This window comes from Pygocentrus nattereri, chromosome 11 (genome assembly GCF_015220715.1).
Source record: "Pygocentrus nattereri isolate fPygNat1 chromosome 11, fPygNat1.pri, whole genome shotgun sequence".
NCBI classification, from domain to species: domain Eukaryota; kingdom Metazoa; phylum Chordata; class Actinopteri; order Characiformes; family Serrasalmidae; genus Pygocentrus; species Pygocentrus nattereri.
Window position 1 is genome coordinate 30,569,428 of NC_051221.1, and position 18,212 is coordinate 30,587,639.

Consider the following 18,212-nt stretch of genomic DNA (forward strand, 5'->3'; position numbering starts at 1 on the left):
ACAGTGAATCACCATAAGTATTACAATTCAGTCCATGACTAGACTTAATCCATGCATGGGAAACCAGCCGAAAAGCCTTGCTGTGACTTTTCTACAACTTCCCACAATCATAAAACACTGCACACAATGAAATGAGGGCACACTGATTCTTGAAGATGAGAACAGAGATCTCCTAAATCCTGTCATATTCTTTATATGGAACTGTATTATAGTACTGGATAAAAAGAAATAAACACAGGGACTAGTTAAGCAGTTTATTAGTCATTGCTGTCTAAACAACGTGTGTCTGACAGTTAAAAAAACTCTATTCTGTAAACTGTGAGCATACATTTCCATCGAGATAAAATTTCTGTTTCTGTACAAAATATCACACAAATAAATACAGTGAATGTGCACTTGAACGCACACTGTACATCTCTCCATTCATCTATCTACTACACCTCTAGTACAAACCCAGTTTCAAAAAAGCTGAGACAGTGGGAAAAGTGTAAATAAAAACACTGCCTGCGTTTGTTGCCTGTAACATGTTACTAACAACATTTCAACAATGTTCATTAGCTGTTTAGGAACTGAGGACACCCATTGTTGTAGCTGTGAAAGTGGATTTGTTTTGTTCTTGCTTCATATAATACTCCTATAATGGTCCACACCATTGTTATATATTGTGATTCATAATGTGCCACATGCTTTCAATGGGAGACAGGCCTGGACTGCTTTTGTAGCTGCAGTGATGAACTGTGTTTACTGACAAGGGTTTTCTGAAGTATTTCTGAACCCATGTGATTATATTCATTGGTGAAGCATGTTGGTTTTTAATGCAGCGATAAAGGTCATGGCCATGGTTTTTAAACCTTGTTCTTCACGAGATTTCTCCAGATTCTCTGTAGCTTCTAATAATATTAAGGACCGCAGATGGTGAAATTCCTAGATTCCTTGCAATCATGCATTGAGAAACAGTCGTAAACTGTTGGACTATATGCTCACACATATAGTCAGCCTTTCATGAATGCTCATGATGGCATCAGCTGTTACCTATTCACCTGTTTACCAGTGAAAAGGACCAAACTTGGAATTAGCATATATTTACAAATACCAATGAGAAAGAGATATTAAATATCTCTTCTCTGTGCTGTTTTCAATTCAACACTCATAAAAGACAGTTTACAAATCATGCCTTCCTGTTTTTCTATCTACTGTTTTCTATCAACTTTTTAAAAACTGGGTTTGTATGTTTAACCATGCCTGAAATGCAAGAGCATATTTCAAGTACATTGCTACATGTAACCATTTCCTATGACAACATTTAGTACATCAAGAGCAAAGTTAATAGGCACAATCATACAATGAGAGGCAAACTCTTTTTGCTGTTAACTTACTTGCATGATTGGCATTAATCTTGACACCTCATGCTTTGTGTCTTTGTAGTGGTACCGCACTGTAATTCTGTCTGCTCCTACAGTCGACTCATTTCAAGTCGGCCGTCAAGAAACATTCCAAATCTCACAAGACGTTCAAAAGACACATCACTGACAATACATCAACCCTTCATCCATATTAATCACTAAGGGGCTGTCAAACAAAAACAGAATGACTCTCATATGATTAAGGCAAATCCATTGTTTGGGGTGAAATGAGTGACTGATGCTGTTATCTGAAATGTTTTCCTTCACTATACAGTTTCCCAAGCAAAGATCCTTGTGTAAATTCTCCAGTAAAGTAAACATGCACTGGCACCATGGTGGCATTTCAAAGCCTAGAAATGATTGGTGTGTGAAATATTAAAGGAAAATACAATGTGTCCTATTGTCCTAATGTGTTCTTAGTCTTTTAGTCATGGTGTTCCCAAAGACTCCCCAAAGTAAAACGGTACAACAGAATTCATGCCCAACAGTGTTCATTCCTGTTATTTTCCTCTGTGCAGCTAGTCAGTAGTGCAGATTTTGTAGGAATCTCTGGTGCCCTCTATCAGTCCGTTGGCTAAGTGCTACTTCACTACAGCTCCTATAGTGGATGAGCAGATTTTCTTTCCCATACATGACACCTGGGTAATTCCTCACACCCATTAATGGATGGATAACAGAAGCACAGTTTTTCAGCCTGTGTTACCTGCAGACAGACCACAAAAAACACACATATGCATAACTAGTATTGGCAACTTCATTACTTGTTTGAGTTCTTTCTATGTCCACTAAGTAACATCTGACACATGTTTAAGAATATTGTGGCTAAACACTGGATCCTTAAGCAGGGTTTTATTCTTATTATAAGCAGTAGTAGCAGTTGTTTAGAGTCCTGGAGCCACCACAGCCCAGAGTATGTATTTTTTTTACCATGTATTTAAAGGGGAATATAATTTTTTTTTCATTCTGCATAATTCATTTACTGATATGCAAAGTCATTCAGAAGTGTTCATTGTACAGAAATGTAATGATTGATTTACAATGATGGTGATAGGAACCATGGATCACGACATCTACAACACAAAAAAAGCTATTTTATTTATTATCCAAACCACCAGTGAACCTGTGTGCATCTCATATGTAATGCTGATAATGGTAAAATAGTACATAGTCTCCAAAGAAAACATATTTTTTCTGATTGTCTTAATTGCCCTGCATGTCCCTCACTGTCAGAAATGGACATAGAAAATACTTTTTGAACCAAAACCGAAAACAAACCTGTGAACCTGTATATTATCAAACCTTTTTAGAAAAATAAGTGAGGAAAATTTGTTTTTACATGATAGGGGCCACTTAAGTATTAATGTTTGTTCTATTCTTGCCCAAAAAACTAGGATAGGATGTTGCATAGGAGCCCAAATGTTCAGAAATGGGCCTGGGCATAAGAAATGCTCACCTCTCTCTCACTGGTAAGGTGGGCTGTGTATTTAGGAAGGACAGCTGTTGCTCCAGACTGCACACGCGGAAGGCCAGGTAACATGATGACATAATGAGCAGTATAATACTGTGGAGGTGCACACATGCACATGTACATTAGCATACATAGCAAAACTAAGTATCAGTGTAGTGAATTAATTCTTTCTAATTCTAAACCACACTCTAAGCTTAAACTCTAGATATGATCCATCCATCCATCCATCCATCCATCCATCCATCCATCCATCCATCCATCCATCTATCATCTTCTGCTTCTCCGTGGTTCAGGTCGCGGGGGCAGCATCTTAAGCAATGAGGCCCAGACATCCCTTTCCCCAGCCACTTCCACTAGCTCTCCGGGGGGATTCTGAGGCGATCCCAGGCCAGCTGGGCAATATAGTCACGCCAGCGTGTCCTGGGTCTTCCCCGGGGTCTCCTCCCTGGTGGACTTGCCTGTGACACCTCACGAGGGAGGTGTCCAGGAGGCATCCTAACCAGATGCCCAAACCACCTCAACTGGCTCCTCTCGACGTGAAGAAGCAGCAGGAGGAAACTCATTTCGGCCGCTTGTATTTGCGATCTTATTCTTTCGGTCATTACCCAAAGCTCATGACCATAGGTGAGGGTAGGAACTTAGATTGAACAGTAAATCGAGAGCTTTGCCTTGTGGCTCAGCTCTTTCTTTACCACAACAGACCGGTAAAGAGCCCGCATCACTGCTGACCCAGCACCAATCTGCCTGTCAATCTCCCGCTCCCTTGTACCATCACTCGTGAACAAGACCCTGAGATACTTAAACTCCTCCACTTGAGGCAAGAGCTTATCCCAGACCCAGACAGGGCTCTCCACCCTTTTCCGCCTGAGAAGAGAACCATGGTCTCGGATTTAGAGGTACTGATTCTCATCCCAGCCGCTTCACACTCGGCTGCAAACCGATCCAGCGAAAGCTGAAGTTCACGGCCTGATGTCCCCAATAGGACCACATCATCTGCAAACAGCAGCGATGTGACCTTGACTGCACCTAGAAATTCTATCCATAAAAATTATTAATAGAATCGGTGACAAAGGGCAGCCCTGACGGAGTCCAACTCTCACTGGGAACGAGTCTGACTTACTGCCGGCCATGCGAACCAAGCTCCTGCTTTGTTTGTACAGGGCCTGAATGGCTCGTAGCAAAGAGCCATGTACCCCGTACTCCCGAATCACCTCCCACAGAATACCCCGGGGAACACAGTCGAATGCCTTCTCCAAATCCACAAAGCACATGTGGACTGGTTGGGCAAACTCCCATGAGCCCTCAAGAATCCTGGAGAGGGTGAAGAGTTGGTCCAGTGTTCCACGACCAGGGCGGAACCCGCACTGCTCCTCCTGAATCTGAGGTTCGACTATAAGCCAGACTCTCTTCTCCAGTACCCCTGCATAGACCTTACCAGGGAGGCTGAGGAGTGTAATTCCCCTGTAGTTGGAACACACCCTCCGGTCCCCTTTTTTAAAGAGGCACCACCACCCCAGTCTGCCAATCCAGTGGCACTGCCCCCGATGTCCACGCAATATTGAAAAGGCGTGTCAGCCAAGACAGCCCCACAACATCCAGAGCCTTGAGGAACTCAGGACGGATCTCATCCACCCCTGGAGCCTTGCCACCAAGGAGCTTTTTAACTACCTTAATGTCTTCGGCCTCAGTAATGGACAAGCCTATTCCCATGTCTCCAGACTCTGCCTCCTCACTGGAGAACGTGTCGGTGGGATTGAGAATGTTCTCAAAGTGTTCCTTCCACCGCCCAATGACGTCTTCAGTCGAAGTCAGCAGCACACCATCTCCACTATATACAGTGCTAGTGGCACACTGCTTTCCCCTTCTGAGTCGCCTGACGGTTTGCCAGAATATTTTCAGAGCGGACTTAAAGTCACTTTCCAAGGCCTCACCAAACTCCTCCCACAAACGAGTTTTTGCCTTGGTGACGACTGAAGCCGCAGATCGCTTGGCCTGTCGATACCTGCCAGCTGTCTCTGGTGTCCCACAGGCCAACCATGCCCGGTAGGACTCCTTCTTCAGCTTGACGGCATCTCTCACCTGAGGTGTCCACCACCGGGTTCGAGGATTACCACCTCGACAGGCACCTACTACATTGCGGCGACAGCTTCAGTCAGCCGCTTCAACAATGGAGGAGCGGAACATGGCCCATTCTGAGTCTGAGTTGAAGATCAATCTGACAGGTTCTTCTGCCAGACGTTCCCAGCAAACCCTCACTATACGTTTGGGTTTGCCCAGTCTGACCGGCATCTTCCCCCACCACCTGATCCAACTCACCACCAGGTGGTGATCAGTTGACAGCTCAGCTCCTCTCTTTACCTGAGTGTCCAAAACACATGGCCGCAAGTCCGATGACACGACTACAAAGTCAATCATTGAACTGCGGCCTAGGGTGTCCTGGTGCCATGTGCACTTATGGACATCCTTGTGTTCAAACATGGTGTCCGTGATGGACAAACTGTGGTTTGCACAGAAGTCCAAAAACTGAACACCACTTGAGTTCAGATCAGAGAGGCCATTCCTCCCAATCACACCCCTCCAGGTCACACTGTCATTGCCCACGTGAGCGTTGAAGTCCCCCAGTAGGACAATAGAGTCTCCAGGAGGAGCACTTTCAAGCATCCTTCCCAAGGACTCTAAGAAGGCTGGGTACTCTGAACTGCTGTTCGGTGCATAAGCACAGACAGCAGTCAGGACCCATTACCCAACCCGAAGGCGTAGGGAAGCTACCCTCTCGTCCACCAGAGAAAACCCCAACATACAGGCACAGAGTCGAGGGGCTATGAGAAAGCCCACACCTGTCCACCGCCCCTCACCATGGGCAACCCCAGAAAAGAATAAAGTCCAGCCCTCTCAAGGAGATTGGACCCAGAGCACAAGCTGTGTGTTGAGGTGAGCCCGACTATATCTAGCCGGTATCTCTCAACCTCGCGCACCAACTCAGGCTCCTTCCCCGTCAATGAGGTAACGTTCCAAGTTCCAAAAGCCAGTTTCAGCAACCGAGGATCAGAACGGCAAGGCCCACGCCTTCAGACACTGCCCGATCCACAAAGCACAGAACCCCTACTACTGCCCCTCCCATTGGTGGTGGGTCGATGGGAGGGGGGACTCATGTAAACCCTTTGGGCTGGGCCCGGCCGGGCACCATGAGTTAATGCCTGGCCACCAGACACTCGCTGGCGAGCCCCTCCCCCAGGCCTGGCTCCAGGGTGGGGCCCCGGTAACCCTGATCCGGGCAGGGTACACAAGTCCCGTTCTTTCATTATTTTCATAGGGGGAATTTTGGATCACTCTTTGTCTGACCTGTCACCCAGGACCAGTTTGCCATGGGAGACCCTACCAGGAGCTTTGCTCCAGACAACATAGCTCCTAGGATCATTCAAGCATGCAAACCCCTCCACCACGATAAGATGGTGATCCATGGAGAGGTCTAGATATGATCTTACCTCTTAACCAAATATTGAATTAAAATGTATAAGTATAGAACACACAACAAATCTAACTATGCAATAAAAAGATCTTTAAAATATGTTGAATTGATGATTAAAATAATACACAAGTTGCACTGAGTAACAATAAGGCTATAAAACTGCACTTTCATATCCAGTTATCTTCACTAATTATCTCTACACAATTGTTGACACTCTCTGACAGAGCAGATGTGGCTGTGGTACATACAGCAGGATGAAGAATTTGAGTAGCTGGTACTCAGTGTTTCCTAGCTCAGTCACTGGCTCAGTCAGCAGAATCTTTTCAGCCTCCAGACGCCTCTCTGAAAAATATAAAACAAAACAGCGACAGTTAGAGCACAATCAGAAACTAAATGTCTTAAACTAGAACATTTGCTGGGAGAAGTGCTTGTATATTCATCCAGTATGCTAACTGAAAATGACTATTTAGTGTGTTTTGCTTCAACTTTCTGGTTTAGGGTTCACCTTCACTTCTGTTCAAGTGTCTGAAATTGTTGGAAGCTGTAAATAAAAATTCAGCATTTTTAAATGGGCCCAGAATGACAACTGGAGCTGTAGAAGATTCTAAAACTGTGTAACACTAAGAATTAAGTTGACCATATTTCAAAAGCTGAGATCAAATATCACCTTGAACAAAGATGAATGAAAACTATTTTATTATTATTATTATTATTATTATTATTATAAACTAAATTATTTATCATTTTATTCACTTCTTGTCCACAGAATTCTTGAGAAATTGAATAAACCATCTATAAATACCTTTATTTATGAATATGGTAAGTAATTCCTAACTTTTGAATGGTAGCATATCTTTTGACAGGCATTAATTCCTCTGTCCCAAAGCAGGTCATGGGACCAGTCTTACTCACTGTTTAAGGCTAAAATAAAATGCTCCACATCTACTTCACTGTATGGAATCAAATTACAAATTATGTTTTGTTTGCGATTCTTGCTTTCGTGAACCAGTTAGGAAACAAACTTCTACTTCTCACTCCTATAACTTAATAATAGCTCAATCATTTTCATTATTTGTCTGTGTACCAGCTGAATAAGATGCCGTTGCATGTGGACAATCAAGAAGAGGTCAAGCATCTGGTTACTTGAAAAACCTGTTCACAAAAGTTATTATGTTTTCTTCCAGTTCTTCTGGATGTGAATCTTCAGCTTTAGTATGATTATGCTGGGAAGGGAGTGGTAACACAAAGGCAGGGTTTTACACTACTGCCTGACTGATTAGAAGATATAAATAAAACTTTCTTTCACTCCTGGAGGCATTTTTGCTGTACAGTTGTTAAAATATTACCAACTATGTCAGTGGTATCTGTAGCGTAAAGACTTTAAACACTGCTCCTATCACAAATAGAAGCCTTTAATGTCAGTCTAAATGCTTTAAATAAATATTTGAATTGCGGAGTTAACTACATGTGTTTGCATTCTGAACCGAAACACTGAAAACTATTGTGAACTTGTTTAGCAGTGGAGTCAGATGTACAGGACTGAGGAAGTAGATCATAATGCTGTTAAATGGTGATGAAGGTTTTGTGCTCTATCTATTAACATGATGATTTGTTCTGTTAATTCAATTAAATTCAAATTACTTAGCGAGTGAGTAAGCTGAGGGTGACGGCAAGAAAAAATTTCTTAAGAGCAAAGTAAGAAAACTTGAGAGGAACCAAGACTCAAAAGGGGAACCCATCTTCCTCTAGTCGACACCAGACAGAGAAATGTAAACACAACAAAAGCAGTAAGAGTTGTGAGAGGAATAAGGAAATGACTAATGAATATAAAATAATTAGTAATGACTGAGGAAACAAGTCGAATCATATAGTGTGAGGGAGGTATACAATGTCTAAGACTGCACAGGTTTAGACAAATTCTTTAGCAAAAATTGAGCTGTGTCACATACAGCTGTAATCGTTTGCTTATCTAGTAGAAGATTCAGCTGTATGCTTTGACTGCATGCAAACCTGAGCAGCAATACATCAGTTGTGACTGGACTGGACTGTATTTAGCTAAGTGACATATATTAAATACAAATGACTTTTCAATTATTTCCAATATTACATAAAATATTGACAGATTATATTAGATTAGATGAAGTGACAAGCGCACAGTGGTATAGTAGCATGATAGCGTGAGGGTTGTACCTTCCAGTGGGGCATCGCTGGTGAAAGGAGCCTCTCCTGCACTGAGGCTGCTGGTAGAGTTCCCCAAAAGATCAGGCAGAGAGGAAGTGACGGAAGGGACAGATGGCTTCCTGCGCCATTTTAACACCGGGGGGTAATCAGTGGTCACCGGAAACTCATCCTAAGAGGGAGAGAGAAAGAGACAGAGATGTACTTCAGCACCAGGCTATGATGCAGTGTTACTGTGTTCTTTGGAGTGATGAAGCTTCATTCAAGACCTATGGGACGAATTGGAGAGCTTTTTATGATCCAGAACAAATCCCAAGGACCCACACTTCAATTCCTAACACTCATAACTACATAATTAATTGTATATTAGTTTATGAAAATTTTATTGCAAATGATTCCATTAATTTATAACAGTAACTTAAGTTTTAAGATTAATAACTGAATAATAGATTGAGGTTTAGGTTTTATGATGGAGGCCTTCAATACAGTTCCTGGTCCTGGATTTTGTAATCATGGTTAGTTGACTAAACTGTTGATGTAACTGATTGGGCAGGAATGTGGAACTGAGGTCCAGATTTGAAGACTTTTAAGGTTTCACTTGAAGACTTTTTAAAGTTCACTCTCACTTTATTGGAAACAGCTAGGTTAGGAATTCATCAGACACCCAAAAATATCCAGCAAAGTGTGGTTCTGTGGTTCAAAAATATTTAATAGGCTACAGTCTCTAACTGCTAGCAATTTTAACCTACTAGGTTGGTGTTTCCATTAAAGTGGCCAGTTAAGGTTATATAAAATATTCCATCCATCAGTGTCAGTATTTCCACAGACGCATACTTATAAGGTGCTGTGGGTAAGCTGCGCCTAACAGTGCAGCTATAGTTAGTTTAGTAAGCAGTCACTGACTGCCAACACGTCAAGCAAACAGACACAGCTGAACCTGGATTGAGTCAACAGTGTTGCATAAAGTGTAACAGGATGTTCTATAAATACATGATGGAAACAGACTGTAGTGGAGTGAGTGTGTCAAAGTTGATTTATTATTATTATTTTTTTAAAGAATTTCTTACAGTTGACAATGAGCCAGGCTCCTCCAGATACTGCTTCAGACTCAGACTCTTCTTACCATTCACCTGCACAGCATAGTTCACAAAGTCACATAACAGTGGCGTTGTTTCACTTTAAATGTTGGTTAACATGAATATTATGAGTGATTCCATGTTTGGAGTACCATTTGTGCCCTACTGATTGCATGTACAAATATTTATGTAAAGGAAAAGATCACACCTATGTTTCTGATGAATAACTAAAAACATTACAAAAACCTAACTTTTGGTTCCCACCCACTATAACCACACATTATGAATAATGGACATTCTAATGCCCCACAGCATTCACTCAACCCTGTTACCTGAATACATTCACATTATACAAGTCACATATTCAACGAGAAGTTGCATTGTCCAAAGTTTTTGGGCTGTGTCCAAAACCACAGACTACCATACTATACATATCACACTAATGATAGGACGTCTAATGCTGGTGTACTATTATAGTGGGGTTGTACGGGGCTTTGGATGCAGCCCAAGTTCTCTTGGTCATTTTCTATGGCTATGATCGATTGAGTGATTGTTTTTGTGTGCTCTGTGTATGCTGCTGAATATGAATGTCTGTTTTTACCTGCAGATGGGTGCAGATTCGCCTGAGGACGTCATAGACACTGTCCCGAGACAGGAGTGAGACAAAAACATACTGTAAAACACATTAAAAAGATATTTAAGACCCAGGTTTCACTAAGCATTGTCTGTAATGCCTTACTACTATGTTAATCGATGCCATCATCACATCTCTGAACTAAAAATGAATTTTTCAACCATTCAAACAATAATTTTCTTTTCATAAAAAGTGGTAATTCTGTGATATCAGAGAGCTCAATGGTTCCTTCAACAGAGATGATATCATGTTATAGAACAACTGAGGTGAATGATCAAATGTTCAACTACTATTTGTGTGATGTACTAAATCTTTGATCCCTGCTCATTACATAATCAGTGCTTTGACTGACAATCATTTGTTCCACCGGACTTTTAGTTTATATATAGTTAGCATGCAAAGCAAAAGGCTCTATTGTATGAAGAAGCAGATATACTGATGTGTATGCACACTGTACATTTTACACAACCTTCTGATTGGTGTCTATAGTGATAGCCAGCCCATTAGGGACCAGTCCAGCGGTTTTGTGCTTCTTCACAAGACGAACAGAGACTACAGGGATGGCCACCTGAAATAGAGACAGACAGAGAGAAATGATTTGCAGAGTTTTAGGAAGAAATTCCCTTTTTTCAATCAGAGAGAGAGATAAAAATCCACTAAATTAGACTTAACTTTAAAACTAAGTTCAGAGCTTTTATACTGGCAATTCTGTCACTTTCTTCTGTCAAAAAAGCATAATGGCCTTTTGCATTATAGACAAAGCCACTAAACTGTCACAATATCCAGTCTGTAAAGCTTTTCACGGCACATCTTTCTGAATTGTATTTTGCTAATTGTTGGCTAGTTCCAGTATGGTTAGTTTTTCCATCATCACAGCTGCTGTCTGAGAAGCCCACTTATGGACTACAACAGGTTCAGAATTTTATGGATGCCTGCAGTGCACTGTTCTTAAGAATCTGACAAAATGGACTACATGTCAAATGTCTTATAGAACAAAAAACATTAAACTGTTTCAATAACCACAATAAGAACGATTGTGAAATCAGAAAATCCCAAATTTTTATGAAAAACACATTATTTTTCACTTTATACTCTATTCTTTATATTTGCAATTAGACTTCTCTAATTCATTCTATAGTTTTCAGATGAATCAAAATTTACTACTCAGTGTTTTGCTGTTCTTTCTGCGTGAAATTAAAATTTAAAGTGATTTACAGCCAACTAACTAACCAAATAAATAAACAAATAAATAAATAACAATCAGCATTATAAATGAAGATAGTAAACGTATGTAAAATGAAAATGAAGGCAATGGCCTGTAGTTCAGTCTGATAGACCTTTGTGCTTTCTGTACACTCAGAGTGAAAACAAACCCAAAAAACAAACAAACAAAAAAAAAATAATAAAAGACTAGTCCAGCACAAGGGTAAACAAACAAAGAGTAACAGCAAGAGGGCAGTATTTTAGGGTGTACTGAGTCAAAGGAGCCTCTTACGCCATTTAGAACAGCATTGCACTAACCTGAATGTACATCTGTAATCCTAAGTGATAGTACTGACCTTGGATCATTTTACCTTAATCTGGCTCATTTATATGAACAGGGTGGATTTTATCAGACAGGTTCTCTTTCTTTGAGATAAATATGAACTGCTTTCACTGTTGTGCAAGAAACCACAGTATATGTTTGTCTTGGTAGACGTTTTGTACAGACATGTGCGTGTTCTCAGGAGAACCGGGAAGGAACATGACGACAGCAATAAGAAATACCTCTGCAGTGTGTGGTAATAAAAGGCATTAAGAGTCCACTGTTCCAGCTGGTTAGAACATGTTCAACTATTGAACTATTGGAAACAGGAGAGCAGAACAAAGTGCAAATTCATGGATGGCAAATTCTGGGTGTTGGTGGAATTTGAGACCATTTCTGTTATTGCCCTAAATGATTAAGCAACGGATGTAGGAATAGTGTGTTTGTTCTACATCAGTGTCAAAAATATGATGCAGTTTCTATCTATTGCTGCATTCCACATCCAGCTACTGGATGAGAAAATACTCTTTTTTTTCATTTTTGCAAAAACATTTTTAAAACAATGCCAATTAGAACATCAATATGAATGTGTACCAAAGGTACAATTGTTCAGTTTGGTGTAAAAGTATATGATCTACTTCCCTGAACTGTAAAGCACTAACCTTAATATCCTTGCCAAACAGGTTAGCATAGAAGCAGAGCCAGTTGCGAGAGATGTAGAGTCGTCCCTGCAGCAGGATGTCCCTCAGGAGTGCACACGAGTACACTAAGAGTGAGAATCAGAGTACTTTCACTTTTACTTCATATAGAGCAATCTATCATCAAAACGCAAGAATGTTCAACAGTACACCAAAAACAGGCCACAGGTGCACGTGTCTACACAGGCATACAAACAGTTCAACAATTGTAATCATCATCATCATCATCACTATCTTATCAAAACAATCATTTATTTATTTTTACACTTTGAAAACGCCTGCTGTCATTTCAAATGTGTGAACATGTCGTGATGAATGGACCAATAGAAATGGCCCAAAATGACTTAGTGTCCTTATGCAACACATTAAAATTGAGATCATTTGCTCTTATAAAGCTTCCATGTCACACAGAAGGACACAGACGTTATTCAACAAGTAAACTGACAGCTTAAGCAGCACTACATGTGCAGAATAACACGTAGACGCTACTCATTATGTATGAGGGAATGAAGAACCTGATACTCTACCTTTCATGAGGATCTCCTCTTTAGGAACATTCTGGAAGAGTTTGTGATACTGAGAGTTGTACTTGCTGACGGTCTGTGAGGACAGAGAGGTCAGCTGTGTTAGAGGGGCAGTGCTGGCTTTGCTGAGCTGATTTGACACAGCTCGTCTTCCCACTGAAAAACTCGGCATGTGTTATTTGGACCAGACTAGGCAACTCCTCTACGTACTCTCTGATCCTAGACTCCTAGAGTTTGATTGGATAAAGAGACACTCATACTTTAAACTGGGATACTGATGCTCCACCATCTAGTAAAATACACTGATATTATCTCATCTGTGCAAATACTTCCAAATTTCAACAGTGCTTTTTTATTGTGTGCATTGACTAATATTGTTGTTAGAAAACCTCATATGCAAAAGTTTGGGCACCCAAGTCACATGACATTTTGTTGATTTTTTAAAATGAAAATAAGCACATCCTCTACAGAGAACACACTCCTGCACATTTATGTTACTGTTCCTTTGGTGAATTTAACATACAGAAATACATAAAACATAAAATGTGGTCTGTGCAAAAGTAATGGCACATTTTATGTTTCATTTTTTTTCATTTCATGTTTTACTCAGCAAACAAACAACTTGTGCACTAAAATTTGCAGGAAAAAATCTATATGTAAATTTGTTCTCTGCAGAAGCTGTATTAACTTATTTTTGCTTACAAATTGAACAACACAATTTGAACAGGGGCATTCAAATTTTTGCATATGACTCTAACTCCAAAAGTTAGCTTTATAGGATATGGAAAACATTAACCTTTGGTCCATGGAAATATTAAGAGATTTTATTTCAAGCAATCTTTAACCATTTTGTTGGTCCATTCATTACTAAATGCTCACACAGTGTAAGAGGCATGCAGCAACAATAATAGTAATCATAATATGCTTGTAACTCCATTTATAAAAAAGTTTGTAGGATTGTGTTTAAAATTAGTGCTTAAGACCATAGTTAGTCCAGTCAGCTGATCATTTTCTGCAATCAATTAGCCACTACGACTAATGCCTGATCACGCCCACTTTCAACAAAGACCATTTTCCTCACATTGGTGTTTAAATATCTCACCTTATTGCTGAACTACACTCACAGTTCTCTCTGAGCTCAAAGCTCTTTGCTCTCCTCCATTCACAACTGCATACACTATATGCAGACAGGATGTCTCACACTTGGCACTCAACTGGAAAAGTAACTGAAGATTCCCACCTGATAAAAAAACTCACCAAACATGTAATTTCTGACTCTTACTTAATGGTTAACCACATAATTGCCTCATTGTAGACTGTGAAACATGTGAATTGCAGCCCATTGAAAGAAAGAGGATGGAAGTGAGAACTCAACTGTGTTAAAACACAGTTAACACATATAGAACACTGAAGAACAGTAAGTAAAGCCATGGCATGGAGTTTTCCCAATTACAAAGCCCAATTACAGCAGCATGTACATGAATATACCAAGACTGTCGGTATTTTAAAACATGTTACAACAACACTTACTTCCTGATTCTAATCTACTAATCTTGTCAAAATGCGATTTAACGTTTCAAACCAGATGCGAAACCAGGAAATACTCTCTATATGTGAAAGTGTTGCATGGCATATTCTTAAGAAATCACAAGGGAGAGAGTAAGAAAGATGCACTCACTGATCCCCGGTAGCATTTTTTCACATCTTCATATGACAGATCATCTATCAGCTGCAACCTAACCACAAAAGACAGACACACAAGGAATAAGAGATTTAAGTAACAGTGAATAATGTCTCATCATATGATTATACTGCATCATTTTTACCAGCCAATATGATTGTGATTGCAATAATTATATTGCCATCACCACAAATATGTAAAGACAAACATCAATAAGTAATAAATTATGATTAACTAAATGTAACAACACACAGTTGTATGTCCATGTGCGCAAAATATCAGGGAGAGCATGTAAATCTCCTGTTTATGCTGTTTATTTGAATTTCTCTCACTGAAAACTTTTTGCAAAGTCAAACATTCCAATAAATGTAAACTTTCAAAGCCCATTTTAACATACCCAATTCCATAAGGTCTCACTTGAAGCTTCCTGTTACTAACTGTTACTTCCTGTTACTGTATCTAACTCACCTGATTCAATTAATGAGATGGAAAGATGATCATGATCATGTGTTCATTCAGAGTTTGAAGTTTTCAGGAAGGCAGATCTCCAGGAACAGGTTTGGTGACAACTGCTCTAAAAACTACCTCATAGAATGCTATAACACACCATGTACTTACAAATACGCCTGATAATGCTGCCTGATGCCTGAGAATTTTGTTACGAAGTTTTTGAAGAATGGTTTTGACCTCAAAACGTATTTTAAAAAATGCATTCTTGTTGTAAGACAAAGAAGAGCCCAAAGGAAAAATTGTGATTTTACTATCAAAAACTATAAAGGCTCAGAAAAGGTATGTATGTTCACAGGTGGTTTTAGATACAAAAAAAAATGTTTCTGTTGAAGACATCGTGACCCCTGGTTCCTATCACTACCACTATAAAGAAATCACAGTCTATAAGTTTCCCAACAATGAACCATTTCACATTAAACCACTTGGAATATTTACATCTCAACAACTGAATTATGCAGACAACTTTAGATGCAGAGTGGCTTAGAGAACTGCAGTGGAACTTCTTAGAATATCCAGCATCTACTAGCATAAGAACAGAAGATTATCAACAGTCTCTCAAGATTATCAACAGTTACTCTTCTCTCATGGAGTTTCTTTTTGTCTAAAATAAAATGATAAAACTCATCAGAGCTAGAGTGAAAATATAAGCAAAAAACACATAATTCCTTCACATATGCTAAAAATGTTAGAACTAGCAACATAGCTAACAAACAGGTTACAGCAGTAGAAGTTTTTGAAAGTCTCAATAGACAGATTTATTCTTTTATTCACATTTATTTTCCTTAAGCTACTTGGGAGGCGTGGCCATACAAGTGGCTATGTGCGGAGGCTACACAGTAGGCATGTGCCCTCCTGAAAAGGACTGTTTCTTGTTGTTTATTTTGTTGTTGCTTCAGTTTAAGTTGTGTGTATGTGTTAAGTGTGTTGTTTTGTGTCAGAGCATGGGTTTAGTGTGTTTGTGTTGGGGGCTGGTCTACCGTGAGGGTGAAGTGTACGATTAGTGTTGACCTTGAATTCATGCTTCTGTATGTGCCTTTCTGCCTTGGTGTTGAATAAAGGGCACTTCTCACAGTGGAAATCATGGCCCCCTCTGTGTCTTACTCTATGCTCAGGCCACAATATGACTGTGAAATCTAATGACTGGAAAGTGACTGCAGTCAGCTCAAATGATTGCTATCTTAAACAACTGTGTTTAGGTGATTTTGTAACATTTGTGCCAGGTCTGTCACCAAAGTAATGACTAAACTGTAGCTAAACTAAATAAATTCAGTTGGGTAGTATCATTTGAAAATACTCAGGAAAGTACAAATCTATCAATTGTTAATTTAGCAAGTAGTTATTTCCCACCTCTTTACATGTACATAGAGACCATGTACTCTTACAGTGCATGCAGTGGGTATTTTACTTCAAAAGGTATGCAGGTATATTTGCACGGTGCAGTAAGCTATTTCAAGACATTCCTGCTGGTCTTTTTTCATCATCATAAGATTGCTCAAAGTGAGATTTGGTTAAAGGGGAATTCCACCACTATTTCAAAATGTGTTCATGATTTCCTCACTGAGATGTAATAATAATAATAATAATAATAATAATAATTGTTGTTGTTGTTGTTACAATGATAATAAAAGTTCAGCTTATGTAGCACCTTTCACAAACCCATGTATGCTTTACATATTATCAAAAAAAATAATAATAATAATCAAATCAATTCAAAGTCATTCAGAGTGGTCCAAAGTGAAATACCACCTTTCTTTACAGAGGTGCTGAAAGGAACCAGGGGACATGACGTTGCAAATGCATGCTATTTACTGTCCAAAATTACAATAAACCTACATGTCTTCTAAATTTTATATGTAATGCTGATAATGGTAAAATAGTGCTACACTCAAAAACCTAGGTACAGTTTTGCCTAGCCCTGCATGCATTTAAAAAAAAACACACAGTTTAGGCCGACATCTATTGTAAAACAATGTTTCTGTAAGCAATTCACGCACTAACCTTTTACAAGGGAACTTTTAGCGGCATAGCAAACCACTTTGAATGATTTTGCTGACATTTTAACACTTTAATTATTCAGAAATATTGAAAAATTGGTGGAATTACCCTTTAAGAAAGAGAAAAGGAGATCTGTTCCTCTGGCGTGAGAAGGCCTGGTCTTTCCTCCCAGGTATGCAAATTCAACCCTGGTGTACAAGCTAATGGTGCATGTTGAGGCAAAACCGTCAGCGGAGGTGAACACCATAAGCAGTGCTCCTCCCTGCCGGCAGTGTGCAAATATGCTTTCCACAAATACCATTTGTGGCTCACAGTCATTAGCATGTGGAGGGTATAAGGCCCAGTCTGACAAACAGCCTCCATTCTGGAGGTCTGCAAAAGAGGTTCAGTGCTGAATAACTTCTGCCTGACGACTCAAGGCGCCTCACACAACTGAATTCCCACACAGTGCTGCTCGGTAGCAGAGAGCTCCTCTTAAGAGTCACTGCTGAGATGGTATTCATAAAAGACGCTCAGCGTTCACTCTTAAAGCCATAACATAAATAGAACAAAAAAAGCTCTTACTTTTAAACAATACAAGCAGCGTTTTAACAGTTATTATGTAGATATGTATTTAACCTCTTAAACTCTCCATGGGAACACAAAGTTCTTATTCTCCACTCCCATAACTACATAATAACTACATGTTAGTTGTGCACATATGCCTTATAGTAGTTACTAGGGGTGGAAATCTCAATCAAATTGTTATGAAGTCAATTGCCCCTGATTCTTTTCTCTCTTTTTTGAAATAAGAGAGTTTAATGTGATAGATAAACACTGTTAAATATTTAAATTGTACCATTCACTCCACAGTCCACACAGTGCATATATGGAAACTAAGCTGCAAAAACTGTCTGTTTAGAATTTGTTGTTTTTGTTATGTCTACTCATTTACATTTATACTCCTATTCGGTCTAGAGCAGATTAGCTCCATCCATTTGCACTGAAGTTATAAGAAGTGTTTAAGCCTGGAAGGAGTGTTTAGAGGAGAGCCAGTCAGGACAAAGCTCAT

At 39.7% G+C, this 18,212-nt stretch overlaps 1 protein-coding gene across 3 annotated transcripts in view; it reads right to left on the minus strand.

Moving 5' to 3' along the window:
* Window positions 1-240: 240 nt before the first annotated feature.
* LOC108428386 (GRAM domain-containing protein 2A) overlaps window positions 241-18,212 on the minus strand; it is a 36,576-nt gene continuing 18,604 nt past the window's right edge. For 2 of the 3 annotated variants that reach the window (XM_017699323.2, XM_017699324.2), the window contains 10 exons: window positions 14,654-14,711; window positions 12,979-13,051; window positions 12,416-12,519; window positions 10,698-10,796; window positions 10,196-10,267; window positions 9,586-9,648; window positions 8,531-8,690; window positions 6,589-6,682; window positions 2,857-2,964; window positions 241-2,106 (listed from right to left, as the gene is read on the minus strand). In XM_017699323.2, coding sequence (XP_017554812.1) covers window positions 2,103-2,106; window positions 2,857-2,964; window positions 6,589-6,682; window positions 8,531-8,690; window positions 9,586-9,648; window positions 10,196-10,267; window positions 10,698-10,796; window positions 12,416-12,519; window positions 12,979-13,051; window positions 14,654-14,711 — 835 coding nt within the window. In that variant the 3' untranslated portion in view covers window positions 241-2,102. Of the gene's footprint in view, window positions 2,107-2,852; window positions 2,965-6,588; window positions 6,683-8,530; window positions 8,691-9,585; window positions 9,649-10,195; window positions 10,268-10,697; window positions 10,797-12,415; window positions 12,520-12,978; window positions 13,052-14,653; window positions 14,712-18,212 lie in introns of those variants that run through there. The other variant, XM_037543042.1, reaches the window with a different exon arrangement.